Consider the following 18,052-nt stretch of genomic DNA (forward strand, 5'->3'; position numbering starts at 1 on the left):
GTGGTAAATACCACCGGTAAACACCACAACAGATTTACTATTACTGACACTTGGTCCAGCAGAATTACCGCCAGTGTGTCAGTATGGCAGCGTTAGTCCCCATTTATGGAATCCATAGGACTACATGGGGATTTCTGCGGAATTACAGCTGATGGTAATTCTGCCAAAATGATTCTTTTTTGGTGGTAAGGTGTCGCAATTACCTACAGCATTTTGGTGGAGGTTTTTCCTCCACATTACCTCCAAACCCATAGTTAATCAGTGTAATAATGTGGCAGTAATGCAGTGGTCACAACTGTTTTTGACCACACAGCCAAACTCATAATGAGGCGGACTTCCAATGTTTGGTTACAGCTAAGCCCAATATTGCATGAAAATGTGAAGGGAATACATCCTGCACCGTATAGGAGATGGGGTGGGGGGATTAGCTTCAAACACTAGGCCCTGTGCTCCAATGGAGTGAATGAGACCCTTCCCAGGTATTAGAGCAGGCTTTTTGAGAGAGTGGATTTGATTCTTGCTACACAAATTATAATAAAAAACTATGCCAATATATTTATATTCTTCTACGTGATCCTTGATTTCTTAAAGAAAGAAACTAAGAATTTGTTGAGCACCAAGAGAAAATTTACAAGATTAATATTTTTTTTATAGCTTTGCAGTACACTGCAAATGATGTTCTAACACATGGTAGCCCAGTAGCGTCTGATCCAGATAATGGCGTTGACAGCATACAAGAGAGTTTGCCACTAGCTTTGAAGGCAATGCTCTAAAAGCTGTAAGTGATACCAGGAGATATGCCAGGTACAGAGAGAATACAATTTGAGTGAGGGTACACACTTGCTGCAAGTCTTTCTCTGTATTGATTGCAATACAGAGTTGGCCTGAATGTCCCATTTGGACACTGACCCAGGGTTTATGAAATGTCATTTGTTGAATATAGTGATGCAGATGTTGACACACACTACTATATTTACATTGACACACAACCTGATACTGAACTCAGGGAAATGATTGCAACCAGTGCTGTTACATACTGTTACCGAACAGGACGTTGATAAATCTTTCCAGCTCTGATGGACTATGGCAGAATCTATAGCCACTAGACTCTTGTCCAGCTTGGAAAGTCGGCCTATACCCTCTCTCATTGGGAGTAAGTTAAAACGATTTCTTAAAAACACATTTCTAAATTCAGCATTTGGGAACTGCCTCAAATAATTGGGAAGCTGGTTAAGAGCCTTTGTTTCACCTCCCAGATTCACAAAAGATGTATAATTGCAAAATAAATCCTGAGTTCTAATCCAATCAAGGATCCAAAATGTCTCTTTGGCTTCAAATGGGTTTCCGAATCACAAATCTATACGAATATCTGAATCCCCAATTTAATACACACAATTATTTTCCCAAGCTAGAATTAGACTGCCGCTTTTTGAAAGCAATGCATCCTTCATAATGCTGAACAGAGAATTGATATCTGCAGGCAGACACTTCCTATAAAAAGCAATTTTTTTCAATTGGGCCACAACCTGTAAAGAGAGTAAGCCTAACTCAAAATGTAATATTTGGATGGGAAAACGTCTCGGAATGCCCAGTACTTTCTCCCAAAAAAGACCCTCAAGGACAACCCATAACATCGCAGGCATGTTAAGCATAGTTTCTGCAAAGTAGGGACCACCTTCATTTTATAGAATTGGAGTACTAAGAATATGGAAAACCGTCCAAATCTATGATGCAATGCTGACCCTTGAGGGGCTAATGCTCCTGCTTTAGCACTAGGCATGCTGACGTTTGCACGCTCTTTCCCACTTTCATTCAAAATAAAACCTAGATATCGGAATGTGCAGTGGTGGAAATGGAAATAATTCGGAGGGAGATCTAAGGGGATCTAAGCTGCTCTGTGCGAGCGGACTCTGCACACAGGCTCTGTGTTCACAGTGCGCTCACACAGAGCAGCTTAGGTCACATAGGCGAGCCCTCAGGATCGCTGAGGGTCTGCCTTGGCTCATGCTGCCTGTGACATAGTTAGGGGGCGGAGCCAGAAGAGTGCTCATGGCACCAATCTGCTGTGTGCTTCGCCCCCCACTCCCTAGAGTTGTGCGGAAAGCGCTTTTTTCATTTTTTTTCTTTCTTTCTTTCAAAAGCCCTTTAGTTTGTGATGGGCTATTTGGCATTGAGGCTGGCCAGATCCCGAAATCCGGCTACACATCTGATGCCAGATCTCAGATCCGGCGAGAGCCGGCCCATTGGTCAGCGCTGGGAATGTGCCAACTCTTAAAACAAGGGATTTATACAGCCACCAACTGCAATTCCATTTCCTCTGAGCCCTTGTTGCGTTAAGCACCATGATGTTAGTTTTTGCAACATTAACCATGAGGCTATTCCGCTTGGCATAAATCTGCAGCACATCCAACTGCATTTGGAGGCCAATGGGCGTTCGATCCAGGAGAACAAGATCGTCTGCATTTAAAAGCCAATGGATCGGTCACCCATTTATGCGGTGGGGCAGGGAGTGTGTACTTCCTCCAATGCGTCTTTAAATCTAGAATAATTAAATTAAAAAAGGACCGGGGCAAGTATACACCCTTGCTAAATGCCAGTGCCAGGGCAAGTTTGCACCCTTGTTTAAGCCCTCTAAATGTTGGGATGCTTTTAGACAGTTTCACCTGCTGGTTTAATCTAACTTGTAAAGATGTACATCTATAAAGATCCGCTAAAATAGTTAACAAAAAGGCTGGATAATTCCAGGCAGAGGGCTTCCTCCATAAAAGCTCTTTAAAGCCAAGGCTAAATCTATAAAAACAAGATATATTCCAGTACCAGTAGCAAAGACTCTCTTCTTAAAAGGTTTAAAATGAAGCCATTTAATCCGGTACCAACTCTCTTAACAAACTTTGTCTGCTGTATTTCGAATTTAAAAGTATCCTTTACCCATTCATTCAATCTCACTAATACCAAAGCTGCAAAAATCTTTCCAAGGGCATCAAGTAAGGCAATGGGTAGATAGTTTTTAGGGCAGGTCCAGTGCCCTTTTTCAAACATAGGGATGACTATAGCCAATTTCCATGAAGTGGGTACCTTCTTATTCTTAAGGATTTGAGAAATATTTGGTTTAAAAAAATTATGTCCTCCTTCTCAATAACCAGAGACCATTCGTCTGCAGTAGGATAATGGTTAACCTTCCCCGCCCACTGAATTTAAGAAAGAATAAGGGAGAAGTGAGACTCCTATGCCTCTTCTAACACAGGGTTTATTTGCAAGGCCTCCTGTGATGAGCCATCACTCTGAATTATTTTCCAAACCTCCCCGTTTTTTTTATAGACTATTGGCTTGAGCATGGACTTTTCATCTTACTCCGGCATTGTTGCTCAATGGCTATGTACCCAATTTTAGAAGTTTAATTTTAGTTTCTTAATTTCCAAAAAACAAGTGGACTTGCCCACAGCGATTGTATTTCTAACCAAAGCTCGTAGCTCCCTTTTTATCTGCTGGACCAGAGCAGCAAAAGTGTATCTGCACTTATAATACAGTCTGTCCTCACCTCTTCTCTCCTGGCCTCCACCTCCAAGATTCTACTCCTCAGAGACTTCAATATTGACCTTACCTCTCCTGAAGTGGCCTCTAGACTCTTCCGCAACCTCTGTGACTCTCTTTCCCTCTCCATTCTTCCCTCTGGCCTGGCGGGCGCACTCAGCCAGACACACCTTGGATGCTCTCATCACAGCAGACATCTCCATCTCCAACCCTCTCACTACACCTCTCTCCTGGTCTGATCATGCTCTTCTGTCCTCTCACCTGGACCTCCTGGGTCCCCCGGCTAAGCTCCCACCCGCACTGCCAGTCTCCTTCTCCATCATTCGACCAATGAAGCAAGTGCCAGTGGCTGCTTTTGCTGCCACCTTCATTCCCCCTCCTACTTCTGTCACTGACTCTCACACTGACACAGCCCTTACTAATCTTCAAATCTCCATCTCCAACACTCTGGACATCCTTACCCTTGTCATGAGGATCCACATGAAGCCTGCCTCCAAGTGAAACTCCTGGTATGAATCCGACCTGGCCTCTCTGAAACGCAAGTACAGATCTGCTGAGCGGAAGAGGCAGCCTTCAAGCACTTCCTCGAACAGACTGGCCTACCGCCTGCTCCAAATGCAATACAGACCATCCATCCGCTCGAGGAAGAGGGCCTATATCCAAGCCCGCATCTCTGGGGCAACTAACAACATGGCTGAACTTTTCAAAATCTGCAAGGAACTTGCCAATCTTACTGTAGGCTCCATTTCTCCTCTGCCTTGCCTTGCATAATGCACTGGCCTATCATTTCATTAATAAATCTCAGGACATCCTGTCCTCCCTCGCCTCTACACCACTTCCTTCTCCCTCACCGGGTATCAGGCCTCCCCTGGTCCTCCTCACCCTTTCCCTCCTTCTCTCCTCTTTCTCTCTCATATCACCTGAGGAGTTCTCTAGACAAGTCCGCTCTATGAAAGTCTCATCTGACCAGGTGCTACCCTACTCCTCCAGGACCATGAAGGACAACATTGGCTCCCTTGCTCCAGCCTTGTCTGATTTATGCAATGATCCCTTTGCCACTGGATCCTTCCCGCTACTCCGCAAGCACTCCCTTGTTCACCCTCTCCTCAAAAAATCTTATACTGACCCCTCCTGTCTGGCTAACTACCACCCTATCTCCATTACCCCCTTCCTGTGCAAACTCTTGTAGAAGCTTGCCATATCCCAGCTTATCCACCACAGTGAATATGTTGGTTGTCTCCACGACCACCAGTATGGCTTCAAAGCAGCCAGAGGCATGGAATCTGGACTCCTGAACACCCGTGAAGACTTGCTCTCCAATCTTGATTTCAACTCTCCTTCCGTTCTCATCCTTCTTAACTGTTCCTCTACCTTTGATACAGTAAATCATGCCACCCTTGAAATTGGCTCTGTGATACCCTTGGCATCACAGACCTGACGCTGGGCTGGTTGACCTCCTTCCTCTCTGACCAAACTTTCCAGGTTCAACTTGGCCGTTTTCTCTCCTCCATCTCACTCTCCACCTGTGGTGTCCCTCAGGGCTCTATCCTCTCACCATGACTTTTCAACATCTACCTTGCCCCTCTACCCCCTTTGATCTCCACCTTCTTTCCTAACTTCCAGTGTTATGTGGATGACAAGCAGCCCTCCTTCAAGCTTTCCTCCACTGCGTCCTCTTCCTCCTCTCTCATTCCTGACTGTCTGTCTACTATTTAGTCATGGTGCACTGCTAACGATCTCTGCTTTAATGCCAGTAAGACTGAGATCCTTCTCATTGGGACCACACTCCCTCCTTCCCTCCTACACTCTGGCCACCATCCATGGGCCCCCCACCCTTACCCTCCTGTGAGGCAAAAAACCCTAGTGTCATCTTCGCCTCTGCTCTCTCCTTCTCTCCTCACAGACCTTGCAAAAAAGGCCAATTTTCAGCTGCACCTCCTAAGAGGCACTCTCTCTTTCCTCACCTTCCCCCAGAAACTCAATGTCTCCTGAGCTCTGGTCCTCTCCGGGCTGGACTGCTGAAACATCCTCTTCCTCCTCCCTTCGCCCCATCAAGTAATCCAGAATAGGACTGTGAGACTTATCCTTGGCTTCAAACATAGGGACCACACCTCTCCAGCCCTAAAATCTCTCCACTGGCTCCTGGTAGCTGCGAGGATCAAGTTCAAGACCTTCTGCATCATCCACAAGGCTTTCTGGAGCCTGGGACTCTGCTACAGCCAACTCTCCCTTCAGTCTTCTAGCTCCAACTCTCTGCAGATCAGATGCTTTTCCAAGCAGAGAGTGGGGGGTAGACCCTCCCCTCAGCGGATGCCTCCCTCTGGAATGGCCTCCCTAGCCCTGTTAGACTTGAGCTGCATCTCCTTAAGTTTCAGAAGCTTCTCGAGGCCCTCGTTTTCTCTTCCTCCTTCTCTCTCTCCCTCCCCTGCTAATGTCCCCCTCACCCTCTTTTTGACTGGCGGCCTGGTTCCTTCAGATTCTTAGAGGGCACCAGGCCCTCCTCGACCAGTCTACCCCTGCACTTGGTCTCCATTTACCTACCCCCCCACTAACCTGCACTTGCCCTTCTGGGCTACCTTCCCCTGCACTAGCCTCGCTAGGCCTGCACCCCTTTGAGCCCTTCCAGCCTGTCCATCACACTTAGCATGTGGACCTTCTTTCCCCTGCATCCCTCTGCATTCCCCTGACTTGTCCACCTGACCTCCCTTTGGCACTCGCATAACCCTGGGGCCCTTCCGCCCTAACCGGCACTTCTCCCCTCACCTCTGCCCTTCACTTCTTGTTGCTGTACTTGCACGATCTGAATGACACAAGCCCTAGTAGGGCTGTTTTTTTTTTCTTCACCCCTGTCCCACACCGCTCTTGTGTCTTGTTGCACCTTCAAAAACCTTTTGCTGTATAGGCGCATTACAAATACCCAACAAATAAAATAGAAAATAATAACATCAGGTCCTGAGGACACAAAGGAGTCGAGAACTGTGACATATGAGGGCGAAATCCCCCCTCAAATACAAATGCTGACACACATAACAGCTTTATCATGGTTTGAAATTGGTGGGAGCTAGTTAGCTCCTGCTTCTACCCTAGGAGAGCCTGGGTAGTTTAAAGCCAACAGTTACCAGTTACCAGGTGCTACTGTGGCTCCCAAGGCCAGCTAGTGCCTTACAAACATACATATGTGACATTCGTGTTTTTGAATTAGGACACATTTAAATATAATGCTTCATACATAATCGGCAAAAGGTTAAAGTGTGCATCTCATGTGGGAGTTTGATTGCAGTGCTGTGTGTACTAGCCCCACAGTGCTGTGTGTACTCGCTCCTCAGCAGTAGCTCCTTCCTACAGGGTGAGGTTTGACACCCAGGAGCTAGTTTTAGCTCCTGCTCATCTCATCTTAATTTCAAAACCCTGTATATAATGATGCAAATGCTGACACATTGCTGACACATTGCACTTGTATGCAGTAATGCAAAGGCTGCAATTTTGCACTTCTATACCATTGTACTAATGCTGCCACACACCTCTCTGATACATTGACACATATGCTAACACACAGCATTGCTACACTAAGATACAAATGAAGACACAGAGCACTGTCACATAGTTGTATAGCGTTGGCGCACATGACTTTTACACTCTTGACACAAATACAGACACACTGTAATGTCACGTTCCAACACTGAAATTGAACTATTTCAGAACCATGGGTGCTTTAAGAAAGGCAGAGTTGCTGAAACCGCACAGGATGTCAGAATAAGAACGACATTGCCCTGTTCACAGTCACACCTGACTCTGTGGTATGAAACGTCAAGGCTCAGATAGCATTACATCAGTCGGGTGGAGTGCGTGATAGACACAAACGAGGTGACTGAAGAGCGGTGAACCATGGCAAAGGGTTTATGCAGAGGAATGGGAACGTGAGCACTCATGCAACTGGATGCACCTGCAGCAAACAGCGCCCTACCCATAGGGCACTAGAGGAAGCAGCTGTGTCAGTGGGGGCTATGCATACTAACCACACAATGCAGCCAGTGCTCAGGAACTCTGCCCCAAGGCACACGGGTAGGGTGTTGCCAAGACTTCAGGCATCTATGTGTTCCTACTACTCAGAAATCCTTACATGCAACTCACCGGCATAGAGACACGCCCCCGGGCATTACAGCATGCTATGCTCAGGCATATAGAGATGCTATTGGCTCATAGACATGCTATCTGGAGCCAGGAATGCAACTCTCAGGCACTAGGAATGCATCCCAAAGGTCTCCATAAGCAAAGCAAACAGGAATTATAGCAGGCCACTCCTAGATCAAGGAGTGTTACTTACATTCATTCAGGAATGGTTGTAAGTAACACTCCTAGATCAAGGAGTGTTACTTACATTCATTCAGGAATGGTATGCTCCTGCATCTAGGCAGGCTACTCACTGGCACCCCAGACTCAATGCCATCCAACCATTTTTGCAGACATGTGTGCATGCTACTCCTGGGTGCATAACACTTTCTTGAGAGAAGTCCAAGCATGTTCCTACTGTGCCACCAGAGCCATATCTCACATGGATCCAAGGCAATTCAGACATAATACCCAATCACTAAGTAGTGTTTCCAATATGCATTCAGGTATGCCCGGCGGTCATGACACTCGCAGGCAGCCAAAAGTTCCTACTCACATACATCAAGAAATGCTATTCACAAGTTACTTGGAGCGCAATTCAAATGCTTCGATCAGTCTTTACTGACAGGCAAGCAGGCATCAATCAAAGGCAGCCAGGGGTGCTGCTCACGTCCATCTAGCCATGCCGCTCAGAAGCATCGAGGACTACTACTCAGAGGTGCCGTGTGCATTACTCTGATTAGTCGATCACTACTACAACTCCAGGCATGAGGATTCATACATACACGCTTCTTGGCCATAAAGTATGGGATCCTCATGGTGTCCCCACATTCACATGCCACTTCCAAGGAAAAGTATTTTCTTGAAAGAGTGGAAGTGGGGATAGTTGTATGCTTGAATAGGGATGGACTGCCAAAGGAAAAAGTGTGCGGCTTATGACGTAGCCAAAGTGGGAGCGGATATGAGGACATTACGAGGAGTAGAGTGTTTTTCACTCCCAAGTCCCTGAAGCCAAAGACCCGTTCCTACCTGGTACATGATCGAGGAGGGTGGCGGCTCGATGCATGGCTGCTGGTCTGGTAGCGGCAGTTCCTCCAGGAGGTCCACATTGGATAGCGCATCCTCCAAGGTCACATGGGTGGTCATGGTTCCTGAGTGCTCCTCTGCACTTCCAACCTCCCTGGGCAGCAAAGGTCTGGAAAACATGGAAATGTCAAGTCCCACCTCTGAGTATGAACAAAATGTGACGATGACAAAAAGCTCACACCTGAGATACACCGCGACCAAGAGTACACCTCACCCCAGAGACATAGAGCAATCAAATGGACAACATCTCTAAGAATGGCTTGTGATAACACAGCTACACCCACATATCCTGAGAATGATGACACACTTCACATTTGCTTAGACAGGCAGGCCTCATCAAGAAGACTAAGAGCCATTTTTCGTCTGGAGATGGGGACCAATGGCACCAAGCCAACTCCTTACAGCAAAACACAAACTCCAGCCCCTCCGCAAAGAAGGTGAGCGTAAACACACAGCACCGCCCCTGAAACTAAGAGCAATGATATAGACTCCAGAGACTCGGAGCAATCTTACAGGCAGCACAGAGAGAAGGAAAGTGAGAGAAATTCCTACCGCAGAGGTGGAGGCTCGTGGCAAAAGCCCGGCTCACTAGACCCCACGGCCAAGACCTCTGTCACAGAACCATGCCAGAGACAGAGTAATGGCAAACCCCACTCAGAGACAGTGGATGATGACCTAATTCCTTCCTAAGATAGAGTGATGAAACCAACACTACTCAGAGACATAGAGTGATGACTCAACTCTCATACAAGGTGTGGGAGTAACAACATTAACCCTTATCTAATAATGAAGTTGGGTACAAAAGTGCACCCCTGGAGACTAACCCCCACCACAGAGATTTAAAGCAATGGCACAGATCCCACACCAAAAATAAGCCCTAACCCAGGGAATAACCTTTCCCCTGAGACTGCAAGCTCTTACACACATTTCAACCCTCCTGCCCCCCCAAATTCTGGCAGTGCTGCTATGCCCTGCCTAGGCATTTTGCTCATAAAAATCTAGACGTGCTAGTTACAGACACCCTCTCATGTTAGCCATATGGATATGTGCATGCTATTACCAGGTATTTAGGATTCCTTAAAAAACAAAATATGCCAGATAACTCCTGGAAGGACTTACGCGATTTCCCCCAAATCATAATGGAGATACCTTGGCTCAGTGACGAAAAGTATGGGAGCAGTGGGTTACTAGCGAATCATTAGGGGCTGCAGTTGTGTCAGGTAGAGAACAGTAAATTACATCCCGCAGTAATGGATTCCCACAATGCCTTGATACTTTCCAAAAACCAGATGCCACTCAGCAGTGAACTTCGATTGACGTCAAATCTGTTAATCTGGCCACTGTGATCTACATGGGCAAGGATCAACATAGGCATTGTATGCAAATCATCCCCATCCCTCACAGTTTCTGACTACAACCTTATTTTCTATAACAAAGTCAGGAGACTGGCATGCATCAAGCAGACTCTTCTGATTTCTCTTTTAGTGCATTCAAGGAGGCCATTTTCCAGCCAAGAAGTGTTTTAGGTCTTTAAACCTGTTCATTTATGCTGGCGATCAAGATGCTGGTGGCAGCATTCCTGGTTAATCATTCCATGCAGGGGAGTAATGGGAAGGTAGCTAGATGGGAGGGATTGAGTGAGGGTTAAATGGGATATGGGTGGGCACTGGAATTATAAATAAAAAATAAACAGTGAATGTCAACTCTGGCATAAATGAACAGCCAGATTTTCATAAGTCAGACCAGGAGAGTACATAGTGCTTTAGTCAGTCCTAAAAGATGCACCATCGAAGGTGAAGGTCCACCACTGTCCTAGTTTCTTCTAGGTAGTGTTTGAGGAGTTTGTTTTAGCTCATTCTAGCAGGTCTTCGTGCAGACATGGCTAGGCCTCCTATGGTCCCAGATGGGCAGTGTTGGAATTGACAGTGTTTTATGTTATGTAGAGCCCGATACATATATGAACCATGGACTGAGCTAAGCCACAGCTATGTTTTTGGATGCCTCCATAATTAGCAGACGTGATTGGGGTAGTGGTGGAGTATGAGTGCTGATTGGTTGTCATGCACATGAGCCCATCGTGCTGTGCGTCTGTTACATCTTGCTTGGTACAGGGCTTAGGAACGCCCAATTAAGCCCCATCACTGTGCTGTTACCAGTGTATATGTCACAGCAACGTAAATTGGGTAAACGGCCTGGGAACCTGCACGAGAAAGCAAGTGGGAAGAGAGTTGCTGAGTCAGCAACCATTGAGTTATGTGGAAAGGCCCAATAGAGAGGTTACAGGGTTCATAGGAGCTGGGAGCTATTATTTAGCTTGTGCTTCTAGCCTGGGAGAGCCTGGTTATCTTGAAACCAAAAGTTACCAGGAGCTAGATTTGGCTCCCAGGCCAACTGGTGCCTTACAAACATGTGTATACATTAACTGTGAATATTTGAGAATGATAATAAAGAAGAATTAGGACACATCTAGTACACATATAAACATAGTGGATTCCACATAATGGGGAAAAAGTAAAATGTTGCCTCTGCAGGGGAATTTTATATTTGCTGTGTCCTGCGTACTCCCTCCTGATTCCACAGTGGTAGCCCCGCCTACTGCATGATGCCTGACACCCAGCAGATGGTCTTAGCACCTGCTCACTGATCCTTAATTTCAAACCCTGGGGCTGGTGTGTACCGTGTGGATATGCAAGCAGAATTGTACAGGTCCTGGATGGTGCTGCAAAGCCATGCCATGCTAGGCCAAAGGTAGGACGTTTGCTGTTAGTGTAACTGACTAAATGCATCATAACTGACCTTTCTGTATGAGGCTCATTCTGTAAAACCCTATAGAAACCATGATGTTTCTGTACTTTGGGGTCAGGTCCATCTGCAGCATGCCATGACTTCTAAAGGCACACACACCTCCCACTAATGCACAATCTCTGATGATGAGAATTTCGAAAATTGTTCCAAAGGTTCCCCACTGATGTTATGGGATTTATACCATGCAAGGCTGCTATTTACATGTTCTCCCAGTGTCCTGGCGGGTCCGAAATAGGGGTTTGCGGGGTGGGTTAGTGGGGAAAGAGGGAAAATGCAAATTAGATTTTCTGTTGTGATCACGAGTGCAGTCAGATGTACCCTGAGCTCTGCGTGCTAGTCAGCTTCTAGGTGTCCTGTACCAAAAGCATAGAAGCATTTGTGTCCAGAGGAAAGCCTTGCATTTGAGGATGGAGGTCCAAGTGTGGCCCCCGTGACTCCGACCTGACTCACAGCCTGAAGGCCACTGTATATACAGGACCACCCATATGAAACAAGAACCCCACAGGGGGCACCGGACCGAACAAACATAGCCTTGAAAAGGGCCTACAGGTCGAAACACGTGCCGGCTGACCACATGGGACATTAAGAACCCCACCCCCCCATATATACATACAACGGGTGTGTATAACCCAAGAAAATGAAACAAACCTTCTACAAAGCAGCACCTTAAACACAAAACTGTGTGGAAAATATATCATTTCATATATTTACAAAGACAAGGTATCCAGGTTTACTTAAAAAAAAAAAAAAATATATATATATATATATATATATATATATATATATATATATATATATATATATATATATATATTGTTGAAGCAGAAACAGCAAGATGCCAAGAATACATATATCCAGCTTGCACATGCTTAATTGCAACTAACATGGGAAGCCATAAGAACAAAGATGGAAGCTATAGGTGCGCTGAAGTAAATGATGAATGGGAGACAGACTTCGAATACATTGGGTGAGAATACATAGGGAGGTGCCACAGAGAATGAGTTTGTTGCAAAGGGCACCACCACGATTTCTTGAGGAAGACTTGAGGCGAGTACCAAGCATCCTATGGACCAACAGTCCATGTGACGTTGGTCTGTTAAAAGGGCTAGGAGCTGTCAAAATAAAGCTCAAGCCAAGGGCTATCCTAGCAAGGGCAAGACAATATCCCCTATCAAAAGAGGCAGACAAGGGAGTTTATGAGATGATCACCACGTTATTGAAGCAAGGTATTCTAGTGCCTTCGGAATAACACTGTAACACAGCTTTGTTCCCGGTGAAGAAGGCGCCAGCAGGATCGCAGTGTTTTATTCAGGATTTGCATCCTGTTGAGGCAGAATTTCTGCTAGTTCTCAAACCAGCGACAATTCTGTGAAGCATACTGCAGGAATCTACCCATTTCACGGTAATAAATTTGAAGAATGCTTTCTTCTCTATACCACTTCACGAAGAGTCACAGGACTTGACTTCATTTCTATATAGAAACCAGAAGTGGAAACACACAAGATTACCACATGAGTACTGTGAGTCACCCTTTATATTTACTAAGGTCCGCCAGATGGACCTAAGCAACATACAGATGGAGAGTACGGTCATTCAGTATGTAGATGACATTCTGATTTGCAGCAAGTCTGAAGAGCAGTGACGAAATGACTCAGTATACTTATTGACAGTATTAGCAGAGGAGGGTTACAGGGTAGACAAAGCAAAATTACAATATTGCCAAGAGGAAGAGTTGCACATTTTCTGATAACAGAGGAAGGCCGGAGGGTAATTCCAGAAAGGGCAAAGGTGATCTTCAAGACGCTAATGCGAAAGATAGTGAGAGAAATGCAGCAACCTTTGGGCCTTTGTAATTATTGCAGAGCCTGGGTATTTGACTACAGTACATACATGAGGCCACTATTAAGTGGGCTTCATGAGGCACAGAGAGGGGACGGTAACCTATTAAGGACACACAAAATGACTGAAGCATTTGAGGAGCTAAAGAATGCCATATGCACGGATCCAGTGTTAGGGATTTCTGATTATCATGGCAAATGTTATTTGTTCTCACACTCCAACAGAGTAGTGATGACTGCGGTACTCATGCAAAAGACAACCTTAGGACACAAGCCAATTGCTTACTATAGTGGATGTCTAGACACAGTGATGAGAGGACATTACCCATGCGAACAAGCTATGGCTTATGCCGCATTCGCAGTAGAAAGGTCAGTGAGTATCACAATGGGGTGCAGCACCACACTTTACATGGAACATGCCCTCTTTGCGATCCTCGAAAAACCCAAAAGCAGGTTGACTACCTAGAGAGCATCTGGATACGAGGTAATTATCTCAAATCCGGCAATAAAAGTAGTATGATGCAGAATTTTAAACCCAGAAACATTCCTAGCTAAACCAGTGAAAGAGGGAGACTATGTGCACAACTGTACTACGTACATGGAACAGTATGACAACATTCCCAAAGTGGGGGAGAATGCTCGAGGGGGAGAAGTACTTTATATTGACGGGTCCTCAATGATAGACCAGTCGACGGGGGAAAGACACTTTGGGACGGCAGTGGTGAAAATGGAATCAGACGGTACGACTGAAGTAGTAGCGAGCGCAAGATTGCCTTCACATTTTCCAGCACAAACTGCAAAATTAGTGGCAAAATTAGTGGCTCTCATAATGGCATTAGAAGCGAGCAAGGAACAGAAAGTCACAGTGTATTCCAATTCGGCCTGCATGACGTCTACCGCACATGCTGGACTGTCACAATGGCAGAGGAGTGGCTTCCGACGTGCTGACGGCACACAAGTGCAGCACGCACCCGAATTGGGAAGACTCATAGATGTGTTAAAACTCCCATTAGTCATAGCAGTCACAAAGTTACCCTGCACACACAACTAAACCACAGAAGTGAAGCGCACAGCATATCTTACAGAAATAAATTAGATTGATACTTCATCGAACACAAGTATCCGCATGCGGAATACGATCATGAAGGAGGGATATAGTGCATTACTAGCCACACAAATAATGGAGTTCCAAGGGAAAGCACTGGTAGAAGAGAAGGAGCTATGGGTGAAGAGGGGATGTGCAATATCCCCAACAAATGTCTTGTGGCAACAGGAGAGCAGAGGAAAGCTAGTGATCCCAGTAGCATTATTGCAGATTGCACTCATGAAATTGCATCATCCCACTTATCCAAGTAGGAACGTACTTGCCACACACATTGGGAAGAGTGGTTCTGTCCAAATATGGCAGAGCATGTAGCCGCATTTACGGAAAACGACTTGTTCGTAAGAAATTCAATGCAGGCCTTACTTTACGTGTAGTGCGAGGAGCAACACCCTGCCCAATTGGGCTTTCCAACACCTCCATGTAGATTATGTTTTATGTAACATGATCCAAGTATGCCAAGGCTACCACTACACCATAGTGGTTGTATGGCCATTTTCCCAGAATCGGAGCCGGTCCCTGTTCACACCCTGATGCTCTCAGAGCCACAAAATTCCTCATTAAAGAGGCATTCTCACAATGGGGGGTCTGATAATGGACCTCACTTTGTAAACAAGACCTTCAAGAATATCACGGCTCTACCAAGGATCAAGCACAAGTTCTCCTGTGCTTATCAACCATAAATGAATGGAATATGCGAGCGCCTCAATGGCCTGCTGAAGGGAAAAATCACAAAAATTAAAGCCACCTTAAAAAAGGGGTGGCTCGATTGCCTGACCCTAGCCCTATTCGCATTGTGCAACCATCCTGGATCTGACCACCACTTAACACTCCATGAGGTGGTGACAGGGAGACACATGAAACTACCACTTGCTCCTCCTACTAGAGCAATGACAGACACCCATAAATCTGCTGTTGTCCTAAGGGATGAAATGCATGATTATATTGCTTTGATGATGGCTAGTCTTCTTTAATCTCTTGACAGCTTAAATCCTGGCGGGAGAGGTCAAAGAAGAGCGAGGAAGACAACACCCCAGAAATAAATCAAGGGCTTTTAAAACCACCACTACTTTACCTATGGGAGACTGTTCTTCTATGTAATTTCATTCGACCTTGGTTCAAGATAAGGTTCGAGGGAACCTATCTTGTCCAGCAGGCCACTAACCATGGAGTTAAGTTTAGTGGCAAAAAGCCTGGAACTATATCAGAGATGTCAACCCCTGTCGAGGTGAGACCTACTCCCACCAGAACGAAGGCGATTTGATACAAGAAGAAGAACCATAAAAAGGGGAAGCACCACAACCAAGATTGACTCGTTCTATGGCTAAAGTTACGGAAGGACAAAACGCACAGTTAGACTAGGCACACTATCTTTTCTTCACACTAGGTTTTCATCGTGAAAGTAAAGGACTGTTTAAAATACATGATTCCATACCTGCACCAACCTTTCAAGGGTACTTTATTAGATTAGTAATTGAATCAAAGACTGAACAGATGATCCCACCTCGATTGTTCTTTCATGCTTTTATGCTTTACGTGGCACAGACATACCCAGAGTTGACCCACTGAGACCCATCTATTAAAGCCTTGCTCAGTTATACAAGAATACGGGTGGTTTGGGAGCTGTTGTTCTATGCAGCACTCTCACAATATTTTAGACAAAGAGCTTAACCTAACACACTAAAACGCTAATTGAGCATTTTTGAGGCTTTTTGGGTGAATTTTACAGATTGTCGGAGCATTCGGTACTACAAAAATGGGAAATGTAATTCAAACTGCTGTATTTATGTTTTGTGCCTTCTGTTGTGTCTACCTCTTTACTCTTGCATAACAAAGAATTTTATTTTCGCATGCACATGCCTTTACCCCTACTAATGCAACCCCTATCCATGCTTTTACGGAAGCCATATCTGGGCAGATGACAAGTGCTGCCAGAGAGGTAAAAAGACTTAAACGCAGTGCAGATGCAGACTTTGACCAGGGAAAGTCATACATCACTTATTCGGGCCATATTTCTAATAGCATGTGGTACAAGCACATGACCAAGGTAGGGCAAGAAACCACGAAGAAGAGCTGTTATGTATGCTCTCTCATCCCCTATGCCATGAGAACATCCAGGACATTCGTAGCAACTAAAGTTCCAACCGCTAAGAGCACAATGCCTCATGCATTTGTCACTCTGCACCACCAGAGGCCGATTTCAAGGGAGACGGGCCACATTAAGATGGTTGTCGTGGAAAACGTTCTTGTATGAAGATAGTGACATCAAGAATCATAAATGACTACTGGAGTACAGACAAAATAATAGAATACATCTCTGATGGTACACATAAAAGAGAAGCAAAGATAATGACACAAAAGGAATTTCAATTCCCCAGACACAAAAGGAATTTCAATTCCCCAAGATAGGACAAAGGGATATAGGAGGAATGCCAGGCTGCTTGGAAAGACCACAGTTATAATGTATGGACAGATTTACAGAGCAGAAGGATAGAAGGAATGAGTGGTTGGGTGAAAAGCACACACGCTCCTAACAGTTACAGTACAAATTGTGCAGAAGGAAAAAGACAACTGCCTTAAGGAATGGGAGGCAGGTGCAAATTTACTCACCTGGGTAGAAGATGAAGCAGGTCTTATGCCAATTCTAACACTCAAGAGTAATTTGTTATGTTTCCAGAATAAAGAATGCAAGCAAATCGTGAAGATACCAGGCATGAAAGTTGGTACCACAGTGCTCAAGGACTACTACTGGGCCTGCCGATAGAAAGGCGTCCATACAGTTGCCACCTGATTGGGGAGGGATATGTTCTCGTACAGCTAAATATACCAGCATTGGTATTGTCCCGGAAAGACATGCAAGTAGACAGATTCCCCAAGATGGATGCTCATTAAAGGAAGACAAGATCTGTAGAGCTGGCAAGAGTGAAAAGAGGGAACTATGCATCATCAAAAATGGAGGATGCATTGGGCGCAATACCACCAGAACATTGACTGCTCAGCAGGACCAAGATGTTCTTTGCATCCATCGTTCCAGCAGTTCAAGCAAATATGAATGTCAAATATCTCCAGATCATCCGCTGGGAGCTGATGCAGATGATAAATTCAACAGTGAAGTGGTTCAATGCCATGAAAGAAGAATTGAGAGCTGTCAGGTTAATGCCCTCCAGAACCGATACGTTCTGGACCTCCTCACAGCCATTGAAGGAGGCATTTGTGCCAAGATCGGGCCTTCTTGCTGTACATTCATACCTGCCCACGATGAAGAGAATGGGACCCTGACAGAGGTCATTACCCAACTATCACAACTGTGTGCTAAAATGGAAGCAGAAACAGACGCCATAGGGAAGGATGACGGTTGGTTATCATATATCTCATGAATACCATCATGGATGGCTCAAGGTACTGGTAGCAGGATTGGTAATAGGTTTAATCATCTTCTGTGTCATCAGATTAGCAATATTACAATGCAGGAAGACCACTGAAAAGACTGTAGGGATGAAAGTACTACTAGAGATAGAGACCGAAGAAGACGAAGAAACTAAGATGTGTGATGCACTGAAATCACAGTTGACGTAGTGTC

General features: G+C 45.4%; 1 protein-coding gene across 2 annotated transcripts in view; it reads right to left on the reverse strand.

Annotated features, from left to right (window-relative positions):
• CYFIP2 (cytoplasmic FMR1 interacting protein 2) overlaps positions 1-18,052 on the reverse strand; it is a 279,833-nt gene that overhangs the window by 223,736 nt on the left and 38,045 nt on the right. For both annotated transcript variants that reach the window (XM_069653932.1, XM_069653931.1), the window contains exon 2: positions 8,671-8,836. In XM_069653932.1, coding sequence (XP_069510033.1) covers positions 8,671-8,787 — 117 coding nt within the window. In that variant the 5' untranslated portion in view covers positions 8,788-8,836. The remainder of the gene's footprint in view (positions 1-8,670; positions 8,837-18,052) is intronic.

This window comes from Ambystoma mexicanum, chromosome 3q (genome assembly GCF_040938575.1).
Source record: "Ambystoma mexicanum isolate Mex_15411 chromosome 3q, UKY_AmexF1_1, whole genome shotgun sequence".
Lineage (NCBI taxonomy): Eukaryota > Metazoa > Chordata > Amphibia > Caudata > Ambystomatidae > Ambystoma > Ambystoma mexicanum.